This window comes from Penicillium roqueforti, assembly GCF_015533775.1.
Source record: "Penicillium roqueforti strain LCP96 04111 chromosome Unknown scaffold_13, whole genome shotgun sequence".
Classification (NCBI taxonomy): Eukaryota; Fungi; Ascomycota; class Eurotiomycetes; order Eurotiales; family Aspergillaceae; genus Penicillium; species Penicillium roqueforti.
This window is the reverse complement of record NW_024067577.1, coordinates 607,087-624,663: the sequence shown is the minus strand read 5'-3', so window position 1 is coordinate 624,663 and position 17,577 is coordinate 607,087. Positions and strand designations below refer to the sequence as shown.

The window sequence follows — 17,577 nt, the reverse complement described above, 5'->3', positions numbered from 1 at the left end:
ATACTCTGGATGAGCAAAAAAGCGAGACGAGTCGGACTGCTTCATGGTATCCAAAATAGCACTTCTTCAGTTCATAATAAGTCACAAATAATATTTATCTCTGTAGTGTCCGTTTCGGCCGCATCAGGGGTGATGATAGGTCTAGAAATGTCAGGAGTCTAGTGTATTGTGCTAGTAGTCCTTTCAGACTTAACGGACCGTTTAAAGTATCTTCTTTATCTTATTCACTCTTGATACATTCTTGACACAGATGAGTGACACAGATGAGAATAGAGTGCGGAAGTAAGGCTTCCTATCTAGACCCAGAGTCGACCAATCAGTACCTGACATATCTGCCGCCCTATCCCACGGCAAACTAGCAAACACGCCTGTCCTGGACTACCTAGGATGGATAGTATTTCAAAACAGCAAATACCTCGTTTTGATTCTCCCTCTCAAAAGTAATCGAAGCCCTTGTAACATGCGTCACGGGGCTGTAACACGCGTCAGGCGTCGCGTGCGAATACTTGCCCCCTCTGTAGAATTCCGGATGCAGCTTCAGTGCCGTATCCTGGTCCCCCAGGTCCCACAGCAAACCACACCATGGTTTGTAATTGTGGATGCCCACGACGATAGTAAATATTTCACCGAAGGAGGATTTGAAGCGAAGCATTCCAGAGGTACCGCTACCTCCCATGAACAGCACATGCTGGCCGTCGTTCTCGGTCCAGGTACATCCATTGGCATAGTACCAGCAGGTTTTTTCGACAACTGTGAGAGCGTCCGAGGTGCTATTCTCGACACGGAGACGGATAGTGTAGGACATTGTAGCGCTACAAGGGTCAGCATGCTCCTGAAGAGCTTGTGGTAGCATACATACAGGATGCTGGTGTGACTAGTATATCTGGACCTGGGATTGTGTATGAGTGCTGCTTGCTGCAGAGTAAATGCTCTAATAGAGAAATAGTGTCTTGTCGAGTCAAGCGGAGGAGACAAGCTCCAATACTCGTGGGATATGGACGCTTTATACAACAAACGGGACCGTGATACGAAGGCTAATAGAGATACCTTCTCTCGGCTATTATTGAGGTATAATTCTATTTGCTACTCAGATCGCCACCGAGAATCCAATCGACATTAGTGCTTCAGCGGTTTGGGCGCTGTGCTCTAGTGCTTACACCTACATTAATCTCACGATGAACCAAAGAGAAGTGGGTTCGGATATGACCGAGCCATATGCCAATCTCACCTGCAGGAAATAGATCACTCGGAGCTGAAATGAAATAATGGCGTCGACGCATATACGGGGATAGGAGAACCCCGAGGCTGCGAGGGTGGCGTAAATGGTTAGTATATACCCGATAGTACGAAGCGACAGGATATGCCCTCTCCAAAAATGCTACTATCAGATTCAGCTCCAGAAGAGCGATGGAACTTGATGTCAGCATTATCATATAAACCCAAAAGGGAATGGCCGGGTCCGATAGTACGAGCCTTTGCCGTGGCGTTCCCAGAAGGGAATCCTACAGCACGGCGCTTAAACTCTGGTAGTGGCTGAGGATTCCTGAGCTGAAGATATTAAAGTGGTGTGCTGACGATAAAGGTTATTTTTGTAGTATGCAGTTAATAAATCCCTCTCCAAAGGCTGGCGGGTGCTAGGGCCACTGGAGATGCCGTACCTAACTGAACTGATAAACAGCTACTCATTAGTTTAACGGGTCACCGGTAGGGACTGGGCGTACGCGGACTGAAGCTGCATAACGACGATCTAGGCTCGGTACAGCTCTCCATATGCACTGTAATCCTCCCAGGAGGGCTGCGCAGCATGTTACCTATCGGAAAGTAGAAAGTACAAACCAACTAGTACTGTATGTAGTCGAAAACGGCTCACTCGAATGGTCCATAGACTGGAATGGAATTGTGGCTAGGTTGTTGGGCGGCCGTCAGCTGAGCAAGTGTCGAGATGGTTCCGAGAGCCAAGCAAGTGTCGGGGGTTTTTTTTATAATTCTAATGGCGATCGAACTACGTTGTATCTGCAAAGAGGAAAACAACTAGTGTCGATTCGACTAAGATATGGTGGACAAGAGGAGGAGAGAGAGAGGAAGAGGAAGCGGAACTATCTAGTGATTTGGACCCACATGGGTGACCGCCTTCCGGTCTGGTACTCAGCCTCAGATACTCCGGCCGGTCTACTAGTATAGAGGGTATTTAATATATCTACTATATTACATGGGCTAGAGTTAGTTTTTCTATAGAAAAGACTCCAAAGTAGTAACTTTCTACCCTTAGATAAAATTAGTAAAAGAGTGTGTCCGTAGACATTCTCATTCATGATTTGCATGGCTTGTCGAGATCTTTATAGATAGTTTCTCCTTTCTTTCTCTCCCTTGTATTTATTATTCCGTCCGAATGACACCCTTCCCTAGTTTAATGGCTGAAGATACTAGCCGAGGAAATTGGTAGATTGATAGTACGGATGTCGAATTATGAAGGTTTGAAGTTAATGAATGGGAGAAATAATTGTGTATTGTGTAAAATTGTGCAAAGTACAACAGACCCAATCCCCTGGGAAGACGATAACCAAGAAAATCAGCGGCGCTGAATGCAGTTCCATTCATACTACCATCATGTTAGCTTCGTTAATGAACATGAACCGGAAAAATATAACTCACCACTCGGCCGGCTTCATCCCCCGTATAGACCACGTGGGGGAGAGCCAAAATACAACTGATGCCGGCGTTGATATTGGCACCATTATCGCGGCAGCTGTCGGTATGATGCAGCTGTCGGATCAGCTCCAACTCAAAGTGGCCACCGCGAATGGTCTTGCTCCAAATGTTGACTACACCATGGGTATGGCCTGTTAATACCAATTCACGTTCCAGCCATTCATTCTGCACCCCCTCGTAGAAGACGCAGGACAAGACGTGGTCGTCGCCTGACTCGCAGACTGGTTGGTCAACCAACAATATGCCGTTAAGGGTATATAATGTCAAGCGATTACCGCGACAAACCATAATGTCTCCAGAGACATCGTTGATTCGAGCACACTAATTTGTCAGTAAAGGACAGCAGGTGGTAGGAAGAAGAAAACATACATCGACCGCACCGTCGCCGGGAAGGGCTCGGACGAAGGATCGTCGATTGAGATCCCATAGCATAACTTGCCCATCATTGGAGGCAGACAACAAAGCACTGAAGGAGCGTGAAACGGCGAGAACAGTTACGGGGGCCCGATGGCCAAATAGCGACCCAATGGGCTGCAAATCAACAGATTTGGAGGTTGTAGTGACCGTCCATAATGAGATGGTACAGTCCGTACCGCAGGTGACTAAGGTGCGGGAATCCGCAAAGCTAGCATGAGACAATTGACCAACATGAAGGTGCTCAAAGTGACCCAGGAGCTTGCGAGTATCGGCAGCGTAGAAACGAACACTACCATCGAAGAAACCCCATTCCATGTAGTAGTCATAGGCCGGCGGCACGTTGAGCCTCAGGGGCGCGGTACACAACAAACGGTCTTGTTTCATGGATAGGGTGGTTACTCGTTCTTCAATATCGAGAAGAGACAAAGGCATCTGTGTCAGGGATTCTGCAAGAGTGTCCAGCCGCGGTATACGGTGCCGTTGATCTTCCCTCTGGGCGTGAGGTCGGTGGAAGATTTGGTGAGGAGTTTGCCCGAAGTTGTGAATAATGCCGATGGTGGCTAACCGTTCCATTGGGTCATCAATGGCATCCAAGTCTTTAGCACCTTTGTATGAGAGGTGGTGGAAGACGTTGACAGACTCGACAGCTGCCTCACCCTTTTGTTTGCTGCCGAAAACAAGATCAATCCAGTGATGGAGGTTCTCGGAAACATAGGGACTCTCAAGTGCCTCCCGGTGCTTAGCGATGAAGATCTTGGGATCGCCCTTTGCCCAAGGTGGCAGCTCAACCGAGTCAATGGCCGTGGTCATGTTTTGGAGAAGACCAAAGTCATAATGATTGGAGTTCACCAGGAATTCCGGGAGATAGAAGAATTCAGGGGTAAGTTCTCGAACGTCGGTCATGTTCCCTCGCGATGCTGACTCCCATGCCTTGCGAATTGAATAGAACAGGCGATCGGCATGATCGAAGGAGCCGCCCTGGAGTAAAAGATATGACTTGACAAATGGTTGCAGCCGAATGAGGTAGGAGCTGACAATCATAGCAGAAGAGTAATGTGTTCCATAATGGAAAGGCGGAGAGTCATCGTCGCCCATTTCAGCAAACGCATTGTATCGCTCACGGAAGCCCATTTCTCGGTCTAGTGTTTGGCAACCCATAGGCTTGGATAAATCTCGGAAGGTGGCCGGGTTGGTAAGATCAAGTTCTTCGCTTGTATAATCTGCCAAAACCCACGGGAAAACGGGGTATTGAGTCAAGTCGTTGAACGTACGCCCAGCAAAGGTGTTGATCAACATCAGATAATGGAAGTTGGAAATTTCACCCTTGACCCATTTTCGTGTTGCTGGGTTTGCCGGAAGGTGACCGAAGACACTAGCAAATTTAGACCCGAGGGTCTGTGGTGCATCATCTTGACTGCGAAGAGTTTCAAATCGCCAGACGTCTTCCGGTCGCGAGTGTCCGGTGCTTCCCGTGACCTGTGGCGCCTTGATAGCCAGTTGGTTGCACAGATCGTCTCGAGCTCGTGCCGAAAGCAATGTCAACAAGTAGCTAGTGCCATCGGTGAAGAATATCTCAAGAGCAACATCGCGGAAGAGGAAGCGACGCTTGGAAACGCTGACCAAATCAGACCATTTCCAGCTCCTTGTGTGATGCTCCTGCGAGCGGTGGTCATTTGATTCGCGACCAGAAATCATGCGCACATAAGGATCTCGTTCCTCATTGGGGGCTTGCCAGACGTTCACAATCTCGCCATCTGCTCTCTGGAAGAAATTGTCGAGGATATAGATGCAGTCCTTGCCGAGAATTGAGATACCTTCCACTGCTTCTAGACCAATGATTCGAGACAGGTTGCACACGCTTTGAACCTGATCACCACGTTGAAGAGATCGCATCACCTTCCGGTTTCTATCTTCATAGTCTTCGAGCTCGATTTTAGGATCGTCAATCATCTCGAAATTATCCTCCATGAGGCTCCGGTTGTCGGTATCGTCGTTCGGCGACTCGCCTTCCGGATTCTCCTGTTCCCCTGTGAGAGGATGAGGTGCCGTCAGAGTCTCACCCTCCGAGAGTGCACGTATTCGGGTGTCGATTTTGATTGCTGGAGGCTCGGAGGCTTTACGCTTAGGCTGATAGTCCTGTCGTTCACCAGACTCATTTGGAACCAGGCGTAGTCGCATACGGCTGCGACCTTCGGTCTGGTCTAGCCACCATCTCCTTTCCTTGTCTACCGCGAGAAGGCCGCCCGGTCGTCGCAAGTCAAGCAGTAAATCGGCGAAAGCTGACCACATGAAATTAGAGCTATCCTGAAGATCTTGCAAGAATCGTTGAGACTTTAAGAACTCGGATGCCGTGATATTCGAGATCCAATGTGGCAAAGTAGCTTCGTGCTTTCGCGTCATGTCTTCATCGAATTTTTCGATCTGAGCCCATTGTCTGAGTTTGTCTTTACGCTTCGATACCCGGGACCTAACAGACTCCTCAGTGCTTGTATTCTCTTCTTGAATGAAGGTGTCCCACGATCGAGAAAATACACCGAAGAACAAGGCATCCAGATCGTCGCGCTGGTCATCGATCCATAGCAAGAAAGCTTCGTCGTCCATTCCAGAAAGAGCGTCGAAGCCGTCAGCCAACCGACGCTGGAGGGAGATAGAGCCATAGCTGAGGAGTGTTGTTATTCCATCCGGTGCCTGCACCAATATGATTCTCCATAAGCGAGTGGCGGCTGAGCGAACATCACCATTTGTGCTGATTAGTTTGGTGTACAGCAGGTAGCATAGCAGGTGTAGATGTTTTGATTGGGTTTCAGCCGCCGAAAGAAGGACCACCTGCCAGTAGTTCAATCGGCTTAGCAATGTCACGGTTTCAGTGTCATCTGCCTCTGACAACTGAAATAAGATAACTCTGTACAGAGTCGAGCGAATCGTTGCGGTAGCCTGGCTACATAAACGAATGCTTTTCAACTGAGATACGTCCGGGCGCTGGAGATACTCCAAAATTGGACCAATAAATTCAAGTGTGGATGATGCGCCGTTGATGAACCAGCCTTCGTATACTGCCTCCGTCAAATGTGTCGCGAAGCGCCCGAGGTTCGTAAGTGTCCGGGTTTCATGAAGCAGACCGGGTCGGACCAGAGGAAGGTCTTGCAATGCCGAAAGCACACAGGAAAAAACCCAAGAATTGAAGTACGCCTGGTGTTCCAGGAAGCCGGGCGGGGTCTTCAGATAGAGACCAAAACCCGAAAAGTCTTTGCGTCCTAAAAGCTGATCCTCGAAGACGGCCAGAACAAGCCTCAAGACTGCCTTGACAATGGGATTATCAGTGGCAGCTTTAGTTCCAACAAAGGTTGGGTTCATCAGCCGCCGTATCCGTGCAGAAGAGGGCTGGTACTTGGTTTTATCAGGCGAGACCAAAATAAAGGATGATCCACGTTTCAAAGAACCAGTGCTTTCATCTGGACTGCCCAAGGAGTCAACCATGGTTGTCTGTAAAGCGGTCAATGCATTATGAGTACTAGAGCGCGGTCGTAGTACTAGATTGCTGTCATCGAAGCTGAGTCCGGTCTGTCGGAAATTTAGTTCTTCGCTGGGGCTGACGGTATCAGCACCGACAACAACGGGATAGACCACAGAAAGTAGCTCCTGCACGTAAGTCGATTGTGCAGTGAAATCCTGGAAGCTTGGTGATCTAGCGCGTGCTTCTTCTAAAAATTGAACCACCGAATTGATGAGAGCAAACCCATGGATATTCCGGTCTGAGGGAGTAGCATCTAACAGTAGAGAACGGCGTTAGTTGGAGTAACCCCAGACCTTAGTCATGAGCAACAAGAGCCTACCTGGAAGCTTGAGAGTGTTCATTTTTAGTTCATCGCATTTAGAGGCACGCTCTTCCAGAGAGCGTTGAGTATCTTCTTGCGCATCACTTGCCATAGTCAAATTGCGCACCCCGCTCTTCAACATATTCATAATAACGGGTAGCATATCCGGAAAGACGACCGTTACATCGCCTTCGGCCAAGAAAGCTCTAAGCAGCTCGGATACGTTGAGGGATTTGTCGAGATCCAGCAAAGCATGATCAACCCCGAAAAAGATAGAAAAGCAAATGGGCCACAACGCGGGAACATCCCAGCATCTCTTCAGACGGTGTTCTAGAATGATGTATCCACCACTCTTCTCCGCGAATTTCTTGCTGTATGCACTGCCAATGGCCACGACCAAGCGGGCCAGAATCTTTGTTGCAAGTATCACAACCTCAGGCTCTTCCTCGCACATGAGGTAAAGAAGCCACTGCACAGATGATTAAACAAAACTCTCTCCAAGGCAACTGATCATCCACATACCTTGTTTGTGACGGCCTTGGCAAATTTCCTCAATGCCGTAGGGTCATGTGGGTTACACAGCACGGCAGAGTACACCCGTAGCATTGCAATGCCCACAGTCACGCTGGGAAGATAATTGTTCTCTGGTGTTGCCGACGCAGGTCGAGACGATGTAGCCGCGTACCGAAGGCTCTTCTTTCTCTGAAGGTTTGTTGGGGTCTTTGGCTTATGGAGTGCATATGTGATGGACAGAGCTAGTGATCGAAGAAGGTCGGGAGAGGGACTGCTCTCCATCAACGAGCGGAATGCCGATAAGCAAGATTGGAGAGACTCTTCGGTCAGCTCCCCTTCCTTCAAAGTTTCCAGTAACTTTTTGTTGACACCTAGTTTGGTCAGCTTGGGGTAAGAACTGTGGTGTCATGAGGAAGCAAACTTACGCATACGACTAAGGCGCCTGGCGTTGAATCTGCGATAATTACTATCGGCGGCAAACGTGCAGAATTGAGAGTAATACAACCCCATCACCTGAGATTCTCCGAGTCGCCAGACGTCCATGTCCACGAGTAGAACACGGTAGGCGAGCGGGTTCGTGATGATGGAGTGATTGGGGGTTTCGAAATCGTAGCCAACGAATCCGAGAGTCAAACGTAACAGGTCAAGCATTAAGGATGACAGCTCCTGGGTATCAGAGGTAACCACGGGGATTTTAAACGCGGTCGGAGAATTGCCCATGCAGAATCCAAGCTTCTCCCGCAATAAGACTGCAAGAATACCATAGCCATTCTCTCTTTCCATAGCCTCGCTGTTTCTCCAGTTGTCCCGCACTGCTTCATAGAGAGCTTCCACGGCCATGCGGGTGCCGTCCGCGGTGCTGGCCGCCTTGATCAAGCTTAGATGGGCCGCAGCGCAGCCACCTAGACACCAACTAGCGTCATCCATCGCCCTAGGTACCGCAACGACAGGATCACCAGTCAGGATACCTACCCCCTGAGGCTGTGTTAAGCCGTCATTGATAGCCGGAGTGGCGCCGTTGAGAGCAACGGCATTGCCACCCGACTTTGTTAGCTGATGCAGACTCTTTGCTGCCTGCCGTGAGAGACATTTTATCAACTGTGATTCGTCGACATTATTGCTATCGTCGTCATCAAGAACGGCGACAGAAGAGACATTGATCAAAATCGAGCTTTCGCGAATCAATGTACTTGCTCGTCTACGGATGGCAGTGACAATGTCCGAGGCTTCCTCTTTACCTGGGTGAAGATGTTCATTCCGCAGGTTGAGAGTTGCGGAGGCCTTGTATGTCTGGAAGGAGCCCAAGCAATCCTGGAAATTCCCATAATACCGGGGCCCGAGGTTGTAGAAAACAGCTACCATGTCATCGCTATAAGCCTCGTCGAAAAGCATTCCATTGGCAAGAGACCATCGGGAAGTGGACACGCCTTTTCCGAGTCGCATTGCTAGATCTTGAGGGGTGCCAAAGAATGCCTGCACGCGCGATGGCTTGCTTGACTGATGACTTACAGGAACGGAAGGGTATTCGATCTTCAGTTGTTCAACAAACTCGCCGTCTATGAAAAGAGATGCGCGGGAAGAAGACATTGGTTTCGGTCTTTTTTGAACAACACAAATATGGTACCAGCGATTCGGCTCGAATTTTGCAGACTTGAACCGAACACTAGGACGGGAACCTCGAATCGAAGTTTGAAGAATAAAGTTCCGAGTATCCTTTTCGAGGTAGGCAAGAATAAAACATGCCTGGCTTGCATCAAACGCTCCAAAGATAGTAGTATGCGTGTTGGGATCGAACTCGTCAAAACGGGCCCAGGCTGCAAGAGTGTAGCCGGAGGAATTGATAGGAGGAAATGGCCGACCAAGTGTTGCGAACTCGACTGAACAGTATCCATGACGAGACATATCGAACTGTATTGATGGGGGCTCCTTAGAGGATTTAAGAGCAGACAATAGCACTTTTAGAACTTGTGGGTTGCCATGCGCTCCGCGGTATAAGAAGCCAGCATCGTCCATACTCATTCCCAGGACGCTGAGAGATTGAGTAAGATGTTGGTAAATCGCTTTCTCCTTGTCTGACCGTCTACCATCGAATAAAAGGGGTAGGATTGAGGTGAGCATATCAGTGGCATGCAAGGCTACGACATTCCTCCGAGACTGCGAAGCCAATTGGCAAAGACATGCGGGTAAGGCCAGGCGTAAGATGTCATATCCAGCCGACAAAGAGGAGTGCATCAACCACACACGAAGGAACGGTCCAAGTAGTTCCGGGACTTCCACTGTCTCGGCTGATCCAATGCAATGATCCACAGCATCCTGGACGTCTTCTGGGGAAGGAGAGTCCTTATCCTGCGGAAACTTGGTGCTCAGTGTTACAAAAATACCCGACACTGTCTCCTGGCATAGAGCTGCGGCCAAAATGGCGCCGTAGAGATGATGCGCGTCACCCTCAGTTGTGTCTATCTTTTTGACTAGCACAGCCAGAGTTCGCTCCAGAGCAGCAATACCTCCCCCTACTATCTTCCGAGCAAAATATCGCTTGTTTCCAAAATGGTCCTTCAAGCCCTCTGCCAATACCCCGAGGACATCTTTGAAGATATCCAACAGGCCTTTCCGTTCCTCCTTGGACCTGTGTACCGGATCGTAGAGCTCGGCTACCTGGTCCGCCAGTGCCAGCAGCGTTTGAAAGCCCTGGAGGTGTCGGAATGCATCTTTGGCGGTGCGTGGATGTGCATCATCTATGAAGGTGTGGCGGAGGCGGAGAAGAGATTCGGTCGTCGATAGAGCCTGAGGCAGAGTGATCGCGGTGCCTGCACCGACGCTCTTGAGCTGTTCAATGGTTGGGGCTAGCTCTTCGGCCAATCGATCGGTTGATTCGGAAGGGAAGGGAGGGTGGAGGGGAGCCGACGGAGCCATAGCCAAATCTTATCCACGTCCGCTCCGATGGCGTATGACCATCAGAGACCGTGAATGTTCAATATCGGGTACAACGGTCTGCATTGGTGTGTGACAGTGCTCGTGCCAAGATAGGAAGCCTGGCGGTTAGGAAAATTTGCTGCACTCGTCATCCGCAGAACCCCATGCCAGATATTCGGCGACCGCTGTAATTCGCTATCGGGGGAGGGGAGAGTTGGATATCAGGTGACTCGGTGCCCTTGGGGAACGGGGGCTGGACGGGGCTGGACACAGCCCTGTTATTGTATTGTAAAAACGGTAACCTTTCGAAATTACGGGCGATCACCGATAGGACGTGATAAGCGCGATAAGACGCAGCTATGAGCTATGTGGAGAAGCTTGGGAGTGGTGATCCTATGATGTGATGGCTTCTCCGCAGATTGGCCAAGTTGTATCCAATAATGGCACTTTCATGCAAGACAAAGGGGATTCGCCCAACCCTTTGAGTCATCCGAACACAAAGCACGCGACTTCGGAGGATGAGTTGCCTTGGAGAAACTGGGCCGTGCGAGGGGGGTTGCCTATAGCCTATAGCAGCATGATACTGCCAGGTACCCGGGGGGAAGATGACCATCTGCACTACCTTGCTATAGATACCGTATATTTACTTATTATAGTGGCCGGAAGATATCCAACCCACTTAAATCGTCCTTCATATGATGCTAAGTCTGATATAGATGCTATGGCAAGTCAAGTGGATGCTCCTGAGGTTCCCGAGACCACGGTGACCATACCATACCGTATCGGGTACCCCATTCTCAGATGTTCTCCACTAGATCGACAGCGACAGGTCATCCGCCGGCGTAACCGTATCGTATGTAATGCCCGCTTGCATCATCGATCCTCCGTCTCCTCCCTAGATAAGCCTGCCCTTCTCCTCATCTTCTCCTTCTCCTCTCCATCCAACCTATCCTTCACTCATCCTTTACCACCTACAACTATCGTTTCTCCATCACCTGTTCCTTCCGCCGTGTTTAATCTTTCACTTTGCCCATCATGAAAGGCTTCCTCAGCCTGACACTGCTCCCGTTGTTGGTAGCTGCCTCGCCCGTGCAAGTAGGCTCCATCCACAATGAGGCAGCTCCTATCCTCTCCTCCATGACTGCAAAGGATATCCCGGATTCCTACATCATTGTGTTCAAGGAGCATGTTGACCAAAGCACTGCGTCCGCTCACCAGAGCTGGTTGCAGGAGGTGCACACCGCTCATACCGGTCGGATGGAGCTGAAGAAGCGCTCCGTGTTCGATGCCGACTTGGAGGCTTTCATGGGCCTGAAGCACACTTTCCATGTTGCTGGATCACTCATGGGATATGCTGGTCACTTCCACGAGGATGTCATTGAGCAGATCCGCCGTCATCCTGATGTGAGTAATCCCATTCCCTCGCGGAAGTTCCCGAGTTCGGCGGCTAATATAACTCAAAACAGGTTGATTACATCGAGAAGGACTCTGAAGTCCGTACCATGACCGAGGGTACTGTTGAGAAGAACGCCCCCTGGGGTCTTGCCCGTATCTCTCACCGTGAGAGCCTCTCCTTCGGCAACTTCAACAAGTACTTGTATGCTGAGGAGGGTGGCGAGGGTGTCGATGCTTACGTTATTGATACTGGCACCAACATCAAGCACGTTGACTTCGAGGGCCGTGCTACCTGGGGCCAGACCATTCCCCAGGGTGATGCCGATGAGGATGGAAACGGTCACGGAACTCACTGCTCTGGTACTATCGCCGGCAAGAAGTTCGGTGTCGCCAAGAAGGCCAACGTCTACGCTGTCAAGGTTCTTCGCTCTAACGGCTCGGGTACTATGTCCGATGTCGTCAAGGGTGTTGAATGGGCGGCCGAGGCTCACATCAAGAAGTCCAAGAAGGGCGATAAGAAGTTCAAGGGCAGTGTTGCCAACATGTCTCTCGGCGGTGGTAGCTCTCGCACCCTGGATCTCGCTGTCAATGCCGCTGTTGACGCTGGTATTCACTTTGCCGTTGCTGCCGGTAACGACAACGCTGATGCCTGCAACTACTCCCCCGCTGCTGCTGAGAAGGCCGTCACTGTTGGCGCCTCCACTCTGGCTGATGAGCGTGCTTACTTCTCCAACTACGGCAAGTGCACTGACATCTTCGCTCCCGGTCTGAACATCCTCTCTACCTGGGTTGGCAGCGAGCATGCCACCAACACCATTTCCGGTACCTCCATGGCCTCCCCTCACATCGCCGGTCTGCTGGCCTACTACGTCTCCCTGGCACCCGCCAAGGACTCTGCCTTTGCCGTCGCCGATGTGACCCCTAAGCAGCTCAAGGCTGCTCTTATCAGCGTCGCCACCGAGGGCACACTCACTGACATTCCCTCCGACACCCCCAACGTAAGTTTCCCACCATATCTAGAAAAGCATGGATTAGGCTAACTCTATATTAGCTTCTGGCCTGGAACGGTGGTGGCTCCGCCAACTTCACTCAGATTCTTGCCAAGGGTGGCTACAAGGCCCACCAGGATGAGACCAGTGTTGAGGAGCGCATTGGCAGCATCATCGATAACGCCGAGAAGGCTTTCCACAAGGAGCTTGGCGCTATCTACAGCGAGATCAAGGATGCTGTCTCTGCATAGATTAGAACGTTGTTAGGGTTCTGTCTGCGACAAACCCAACAACTTGGGCATGGATGAATGGATTAACACAGGCGTACAACATATTTTCTTTGGTTTTATCTCGGTTTTTTGGATTCTCCAACACGAATCCGCGGGTTTATACCGCTATTACGCTCCTATACACAGATTGTTTTTGCTATTTTGCTATTTTGCTATTTTGTTGCTTCACGTAGCATACTTGTCTACAACCATAAGTTCGGACTGATATAGAATACGTGTTGATTTATCAAACCAATATTTGTCCGGCATTACACAGTGACACTGTAAGATAACTAACTAGGTTCATTAAACTCTTAGTAAGTATATGCAGGTACCAACATATAGTCAATCTACAGCACATCTTTGATTTGAGCCACGTCGGCCTGTTCTTTCAACGCCCAACACCACTGACTCGCCTTGTCAGTCCGCTCTTCTCCTAGAACCCCAACACACTGCTCAATGAACTTTGCTGTCAGCTGTTCATTGGTCATGGGGCGCTCCAAGCTACCCACGGCATAGTCGACATGCTTCTCGATGGTAGTCCCTCCCCTCACCTTCACAACGAGATGACACTCATCAGCCCGCAAACTCTCATCAGAAACCGCCCTGAACCGATCCCTCAGTGCCACAACCCGCGTATCAAGTACAACATCATCCTCATACTGCGCCGGCGTAGCCTTCCCTAATAACAACCCCACGGCGCCACCATGATAAACACTAAACTTCGCCTCCAGCCCATCCTTCGGCGCCGTCTTCCCCGTCAACTCCAGAACAAGCGGATGCACACTCGCAACAACCTCCTCAACATCCGCCGCATCAACCCCAACCCGCCCCAACTCCCCATGCAACCAAACACACCCGTCAATAACAGGATGAACCACAATCCCACAAGGAAACGGCTTAAACGCATTCCTCACAGTCTCCCAGCGCCCCCTACCCCCTAGCGCCGCAACCTCCTCCTCAATCCGATTCCCGCCGGCACAAACAACATTCGCCCACCCCCTCTTCGCCTCCAACGCCTGAACCGAACTCGTAAACCCCTCCCGCGCAAGCAAAGCGGCAAGCAACCCATTCTGCGCCGCTCGCCCGGGATGGAACGACTTCGCATGTGACCCAAACATCTCCCGGAGCCCGGTGACCTGCGTAGCAGCCAGACCAATCGCATGCGCGACCTGTTCCGCCGACAACGCAAGCAACTTCGCCACCGCCACCGCCGCACCAATCGACCCAGTCGTCGACGTGATATGCCACCCGACATCGTAGTGCGCCGGCCAAACGGCCAGGCCAACCTTACACTCGGCTTCGATACCGGCCACCAGAGCGGTTATAAACTCCGGTCCGGAAACGGGGCGCGGGAGCGTCGGGAGGATGGCGAGGAGGGCACATGCTACCGGCCCCGTTGGGTGGATGACTGTGTCCAGGTGGGTGTCATCGTAGTCGTGGACGTGCGAGGCGATTCCGTTGAAGAGGGCTGCGTGCATGGCGTCTGTGGAGGTGCTTGTGCCCGGGAGGTGGGAGGTTGGTGGGCCTGCGAAGGGGGATAGGGCTTTGCGGGCTGTGCTTGTTGCGATGTGTTGACTGCCGCCTACTATGCACCCGGCTATGTTGTAGAAGCTTCGGACGGCCGCGTCGATTACTTCCCCTGGGAGGTCGGGATAGGACAGGGAGACTGTCCAGGTGGCGAGGTTTTGGGTTGCCATCTTGGGATTGGTTGGGTTCAGTGGGTAAGTAGATATACCTAGATATGATATTTGGATAAGTTAGTTGTCATATATTGGAACCGTAAATGCTTGGGTTTATAGGTGGGGGCACTGTGGGGAGGCGGAGGAGAGTCCACTTTCGCTGGGCAAAGAAGATTTATGGCTTGGCTGAACTGAAGTAAGGACGTAGGTAGGGTGAAAGTGTGATAGAGATGTGATAGAGATTTAGAGTCGATCTTGATGTTAGAATTTGATTTGATTCGTTAAAATATCTGTGCAACATTAGGGTATTGCATGTTATCATAAACCATAAGACCCATAATGTTCGAAAATGATCCCGCTAAACGCCTATCGTATGAAAGATGACAAGGGCACGCCGAGAATGCTGAAAATGCTCAGAGAAGCAGACCTGAAATGGCTGATCATGCAACAATTCCCCAGACGAAAGACGCAGAAAGTTATCATCACACCTTCTTTGTCTCCGTGGAATCATCGTCGGCCGACTCATCCTCGTCCTCCTCCATATCACTGCCGCTGGACTGTTCCATGACGAGTTCATCCTCAGAGTCACTGCCACCGAACACGCCGCTGTCGGCATCGCTATCGGCCCAGAAGTCATCGTCTTCCTTCTCCACGGGCTCACGGACGGGAGTATCATGTGTTGGCATCTCGAAGCCGGCGGGAATATCGAGCTTAGACTTCTCGACATCGGCCTTGACAAGCTGGCGGTAGGCTTCTGGGTCTTTGCGGAGCAAGACGGCAGCGTCGACGTTCGCGGGGGAGGAAGTCTCGGCATCGTCAAGCAGAGAGATGATGGAGATCAGGACCGACTCGACGCGCTGAGCGGGAGACCAGCGCTCTGAGGCAAGCTCGCCGGACATTTCATCTTCGCCGGGCGCGTGGAGGATGGATATGCATAGTTTGCCATTGGTGTAGATGTTCGGGTGGTTGATGGGCTGCAGGAAGCGGAACTCTAATGGTAAGAAGAATCTCGTCAGTTATTTTGAAGATGAGAAGGAGGAGAGAAGGTGTCATACTTGGTGGGGCATACGGATAGTTGGAGGGGAATGACATTGCGGCTTTGAAGTAGCCGCCGTAGTACATCGAGTCCGGGTTGATCACGATCAGGGCAACATCCCAGTTGAAGATGTCGTCATCGTGCAACTACACAAAGTATGTCAATAACCTGCAAGTGTGGAAGTGTCAAAGGCGATTGTGAAGTGGTAAACTGACCTGAACGTTAACCCACTTCTCTTTGAGAAGGGTCTTGAATTCGTTCATGAGGATGCGCTCCGCCATGACGAGATAAGCGGGATCTGAAGAGTTGCACCTGGAGAGATTCCGCTCGTAATTGTGTGGGAGCAATCTACCTTATATAGCTATACGACGCCGAGGCAGCACCATGTGCCTTATGCAAATGGAGCAAATTGAAGTTAAAGCGGAATGAATTATAAAACCGTAGGCAATGCCGGGATCACGGGGAGGCGAGGCCGATGCTGATTAGATCAACGGATGCCTGAAATTTCAGTGGCAACCTGACTAAGAGGGGCGTTTATCCACTATGCCCGCCACCTCAGGTCTACGGAGTATACAATGTGGTAATTCCTATATCGATTCATAAGTCGAACTCTTAATGCTTGAATTCCTGATTCTCATACCTAAATTAATGCTTAACTGTCTTTGTTAGATGTTATATAGTTATTCTTGTCCACACTCTTAAGTAGTAATCTCTAAAAATAGACTCAGGAAATGAATATCGAAGTACTCCGTAGTTTAGAAAGGTGTGTAGAAAGTAAAAAATGGGGTTATGGGGTGTATAGTAATACTCATCTCTTTTTTAACTACAGAATAATTCGTGTATACTCCGTAGCAGTGATGTGATTGCCCTTGCAGGTGACCTTCCCGGGGTTGCTAAGTTCGCAACTTTGCTATCTTACCTCAACCCTCGATACACCCTCGCCTGATCCCTGCAAGGATATATCAAGATGTCGCATAACAGATTCATTCAATCCTTCACTCGGTTTCCCAAGGATATATTCCGCGTTAACTCAGGCACCTCCATCCGGCTCCGAGCTTGGCCAGGTCCACGACGACCACACGGCGTATTCGATCTTCTTACAACTGCAGGAAAAGTACAACCGAAGGCTCTCAACCCAGCCACTTATGAATGTAATTCATGATAGTCAAAACGATCAGCTCACGTCGCTAATCTATCTCAGTTCCTAATGGGGCTTCCATGCGCCCCAACTCTAGGACACAGCAGAACCTCGTTCGCACTGTCAAAGCCTGGGGTGGTCTCACTATTTACATATATGCTATTATGGCTGGTCTGTTTCTCTTGGGTCATTCGAAGACTTTCCCCCTACGCAGTATTGACTGAGCTGAACAGGAACCCATCTCCCTGACGACCTCATTCTTGTCCACGAATTTCGCGACCATTACTCTCTACAAGCCCGGAAGGAGATGACAGTCGAAGGTACTAATAATATGGTCTACTAATACAAGTACAAGTACTGACTTACAATGACATAAAGAACTGCAAGCGAAAATTGAAGCTCTTCTCGCTACGCACGGGCAGCGATTCACCAGGGAGGGATGGTTGCAGCGATACCCCAAGGCAACCGAGTGACTCTTCTCGAGAGGCCTTTTCCTATCAGATATCTCTGATCATGTTTAGTAAAGTACTGTATGATTTATGCTTTTTATCGCTTTGTATACATATAACAAGATTCAAAGAGACATGTCTCTAGGGGTAGGTAAGTAGTGATGTGATTGATTCGTCATCGAGCTCCCCTACTGTTCTACCAACGGTTCTGCTTCTCAGTTCAAGATAAAACCTGCTGACCTATTTAGTTTC

At 50.2% G+C, this 17,577-nt stretch overlaps 6 protein-coding genes across 6 annotated transcripts; 2 read left to right on the top strand and 4 right to left on the bottom strand.

The window, feature by feature from the left end:
- Positions 1–382: 382 nt before the first annotated feature.
- Positions 383–1,883, bottom strand: LCP9604111_5630 (uncharacterized protein; the record flags this gene model as incomplete). Its single annotated transcript, XM_039073462.1, has 3 exons — positions 383–812; positions 860–874; positions 1,837–1,883. 3 exons carry the CDS (start codon positions 1,881–1,883, stop codon positions 383–385), a joined length of 492 nt encoding a protein of 163 aa, XP_038928592.1.
- Positions 1,884–2,569: 686 nt separating this feature from the next.
- Positions 2,570–10,367, bottom strand: LCP9604111_5629 (Beige/BEACH domain protein; the record flags this gene model as incomplete). The annotated part of the gene is made up of 6 exons (XM_039073460.1): positions 2,570–2,599; positions 2,653–3,030; positions 3,079–6,893; positions 6,960–7,410; positions 7,464–7,825; positions 7,880–10,367. 6 exons carry the CDS (start codon positions 10,365–10,367, stop codon positions 2,570–2,572), a joined length of 7,524 nt encoding a protein of 2,507 aa, XP_038928591.1.
- A 1,035-nt stretch (positions 10,368–11,402) lies between these two features.
- Positions 11,403–13,002, top strand: LCP9604111_5628 (S8 family peptidase; the record flags this gene model as incomplete). The annotated part of the gene is made up of 3 exons (XM_039073459.1): positions 11,403–11,771; positions 11,834–12,760; positions 12,814–13,002. The coding sequence occupies 3 exons, from the start codon at positions 11,403–11,405 to the stop codon at positions 13,000–13,002; spliced, it is 1,485 nt and encodes a 494-aa protein (XP_038928590.1).
- A 368-nt stretch (positions 13,003–13,370) lies between these two features.
- Positions 13,371–14,720, bottom strand: LCP9604111_5627 (MmgE/PrpD family protein; the record flags this gene model as incomplete). Its single annotated transcript, XM_039073458.1, has 1 exon — positions 13,371–14,720. The coding sequence occupies one exon, from the start codon at positions 14,718–14,720 to the stop codon at positions 13,371–13,373; it is 1,350 nt and encodes a 449-aa protein (XP_038928589.1).
- Positions 14,721–15,184: 464 nt separating this feature from the next.
- LCP9604111_5626 (uncharacterized protein) lies at positions 15,185–16,019 on the bottom strand (the record flags this gene model as incomplete). Its single annotated transcript, XM_039073457.1, has 3 exons — positions 15,185–15,693; positions 15,758–15,884; positions 15,954–16,019. 3 exons carry the CDS (start codon positions 16,017–16,019, stop codon positions 15,185–15,187), a joined length of 702 nt encoding a protein of 233 aa, XP_038928588.1.
- Positions 16,020–16,705: 686 nt separating this feature from the next.
- LCP9604111_5625 (uncharacterized protein) lies at positions 16,706–17,349 on the top strand (the record flags this gene model as incomplete). Its single annotated transcript, XM_039073456.1, has 4 exons — positions 16,706–16,889; positions 16,940–17,047; positions 17,110–17,196; positions 17,255–17,349. 4 exons carry the CDS (start codon positions 16,706–16,708, stop codon positions 17,347–17,349), a joined length of 474 nt encoding a protein of 157 aa, XP_038928587.1.
- Between the last annotated feature and the right edge of the window lie 228 nt (positions 17,350–17,577).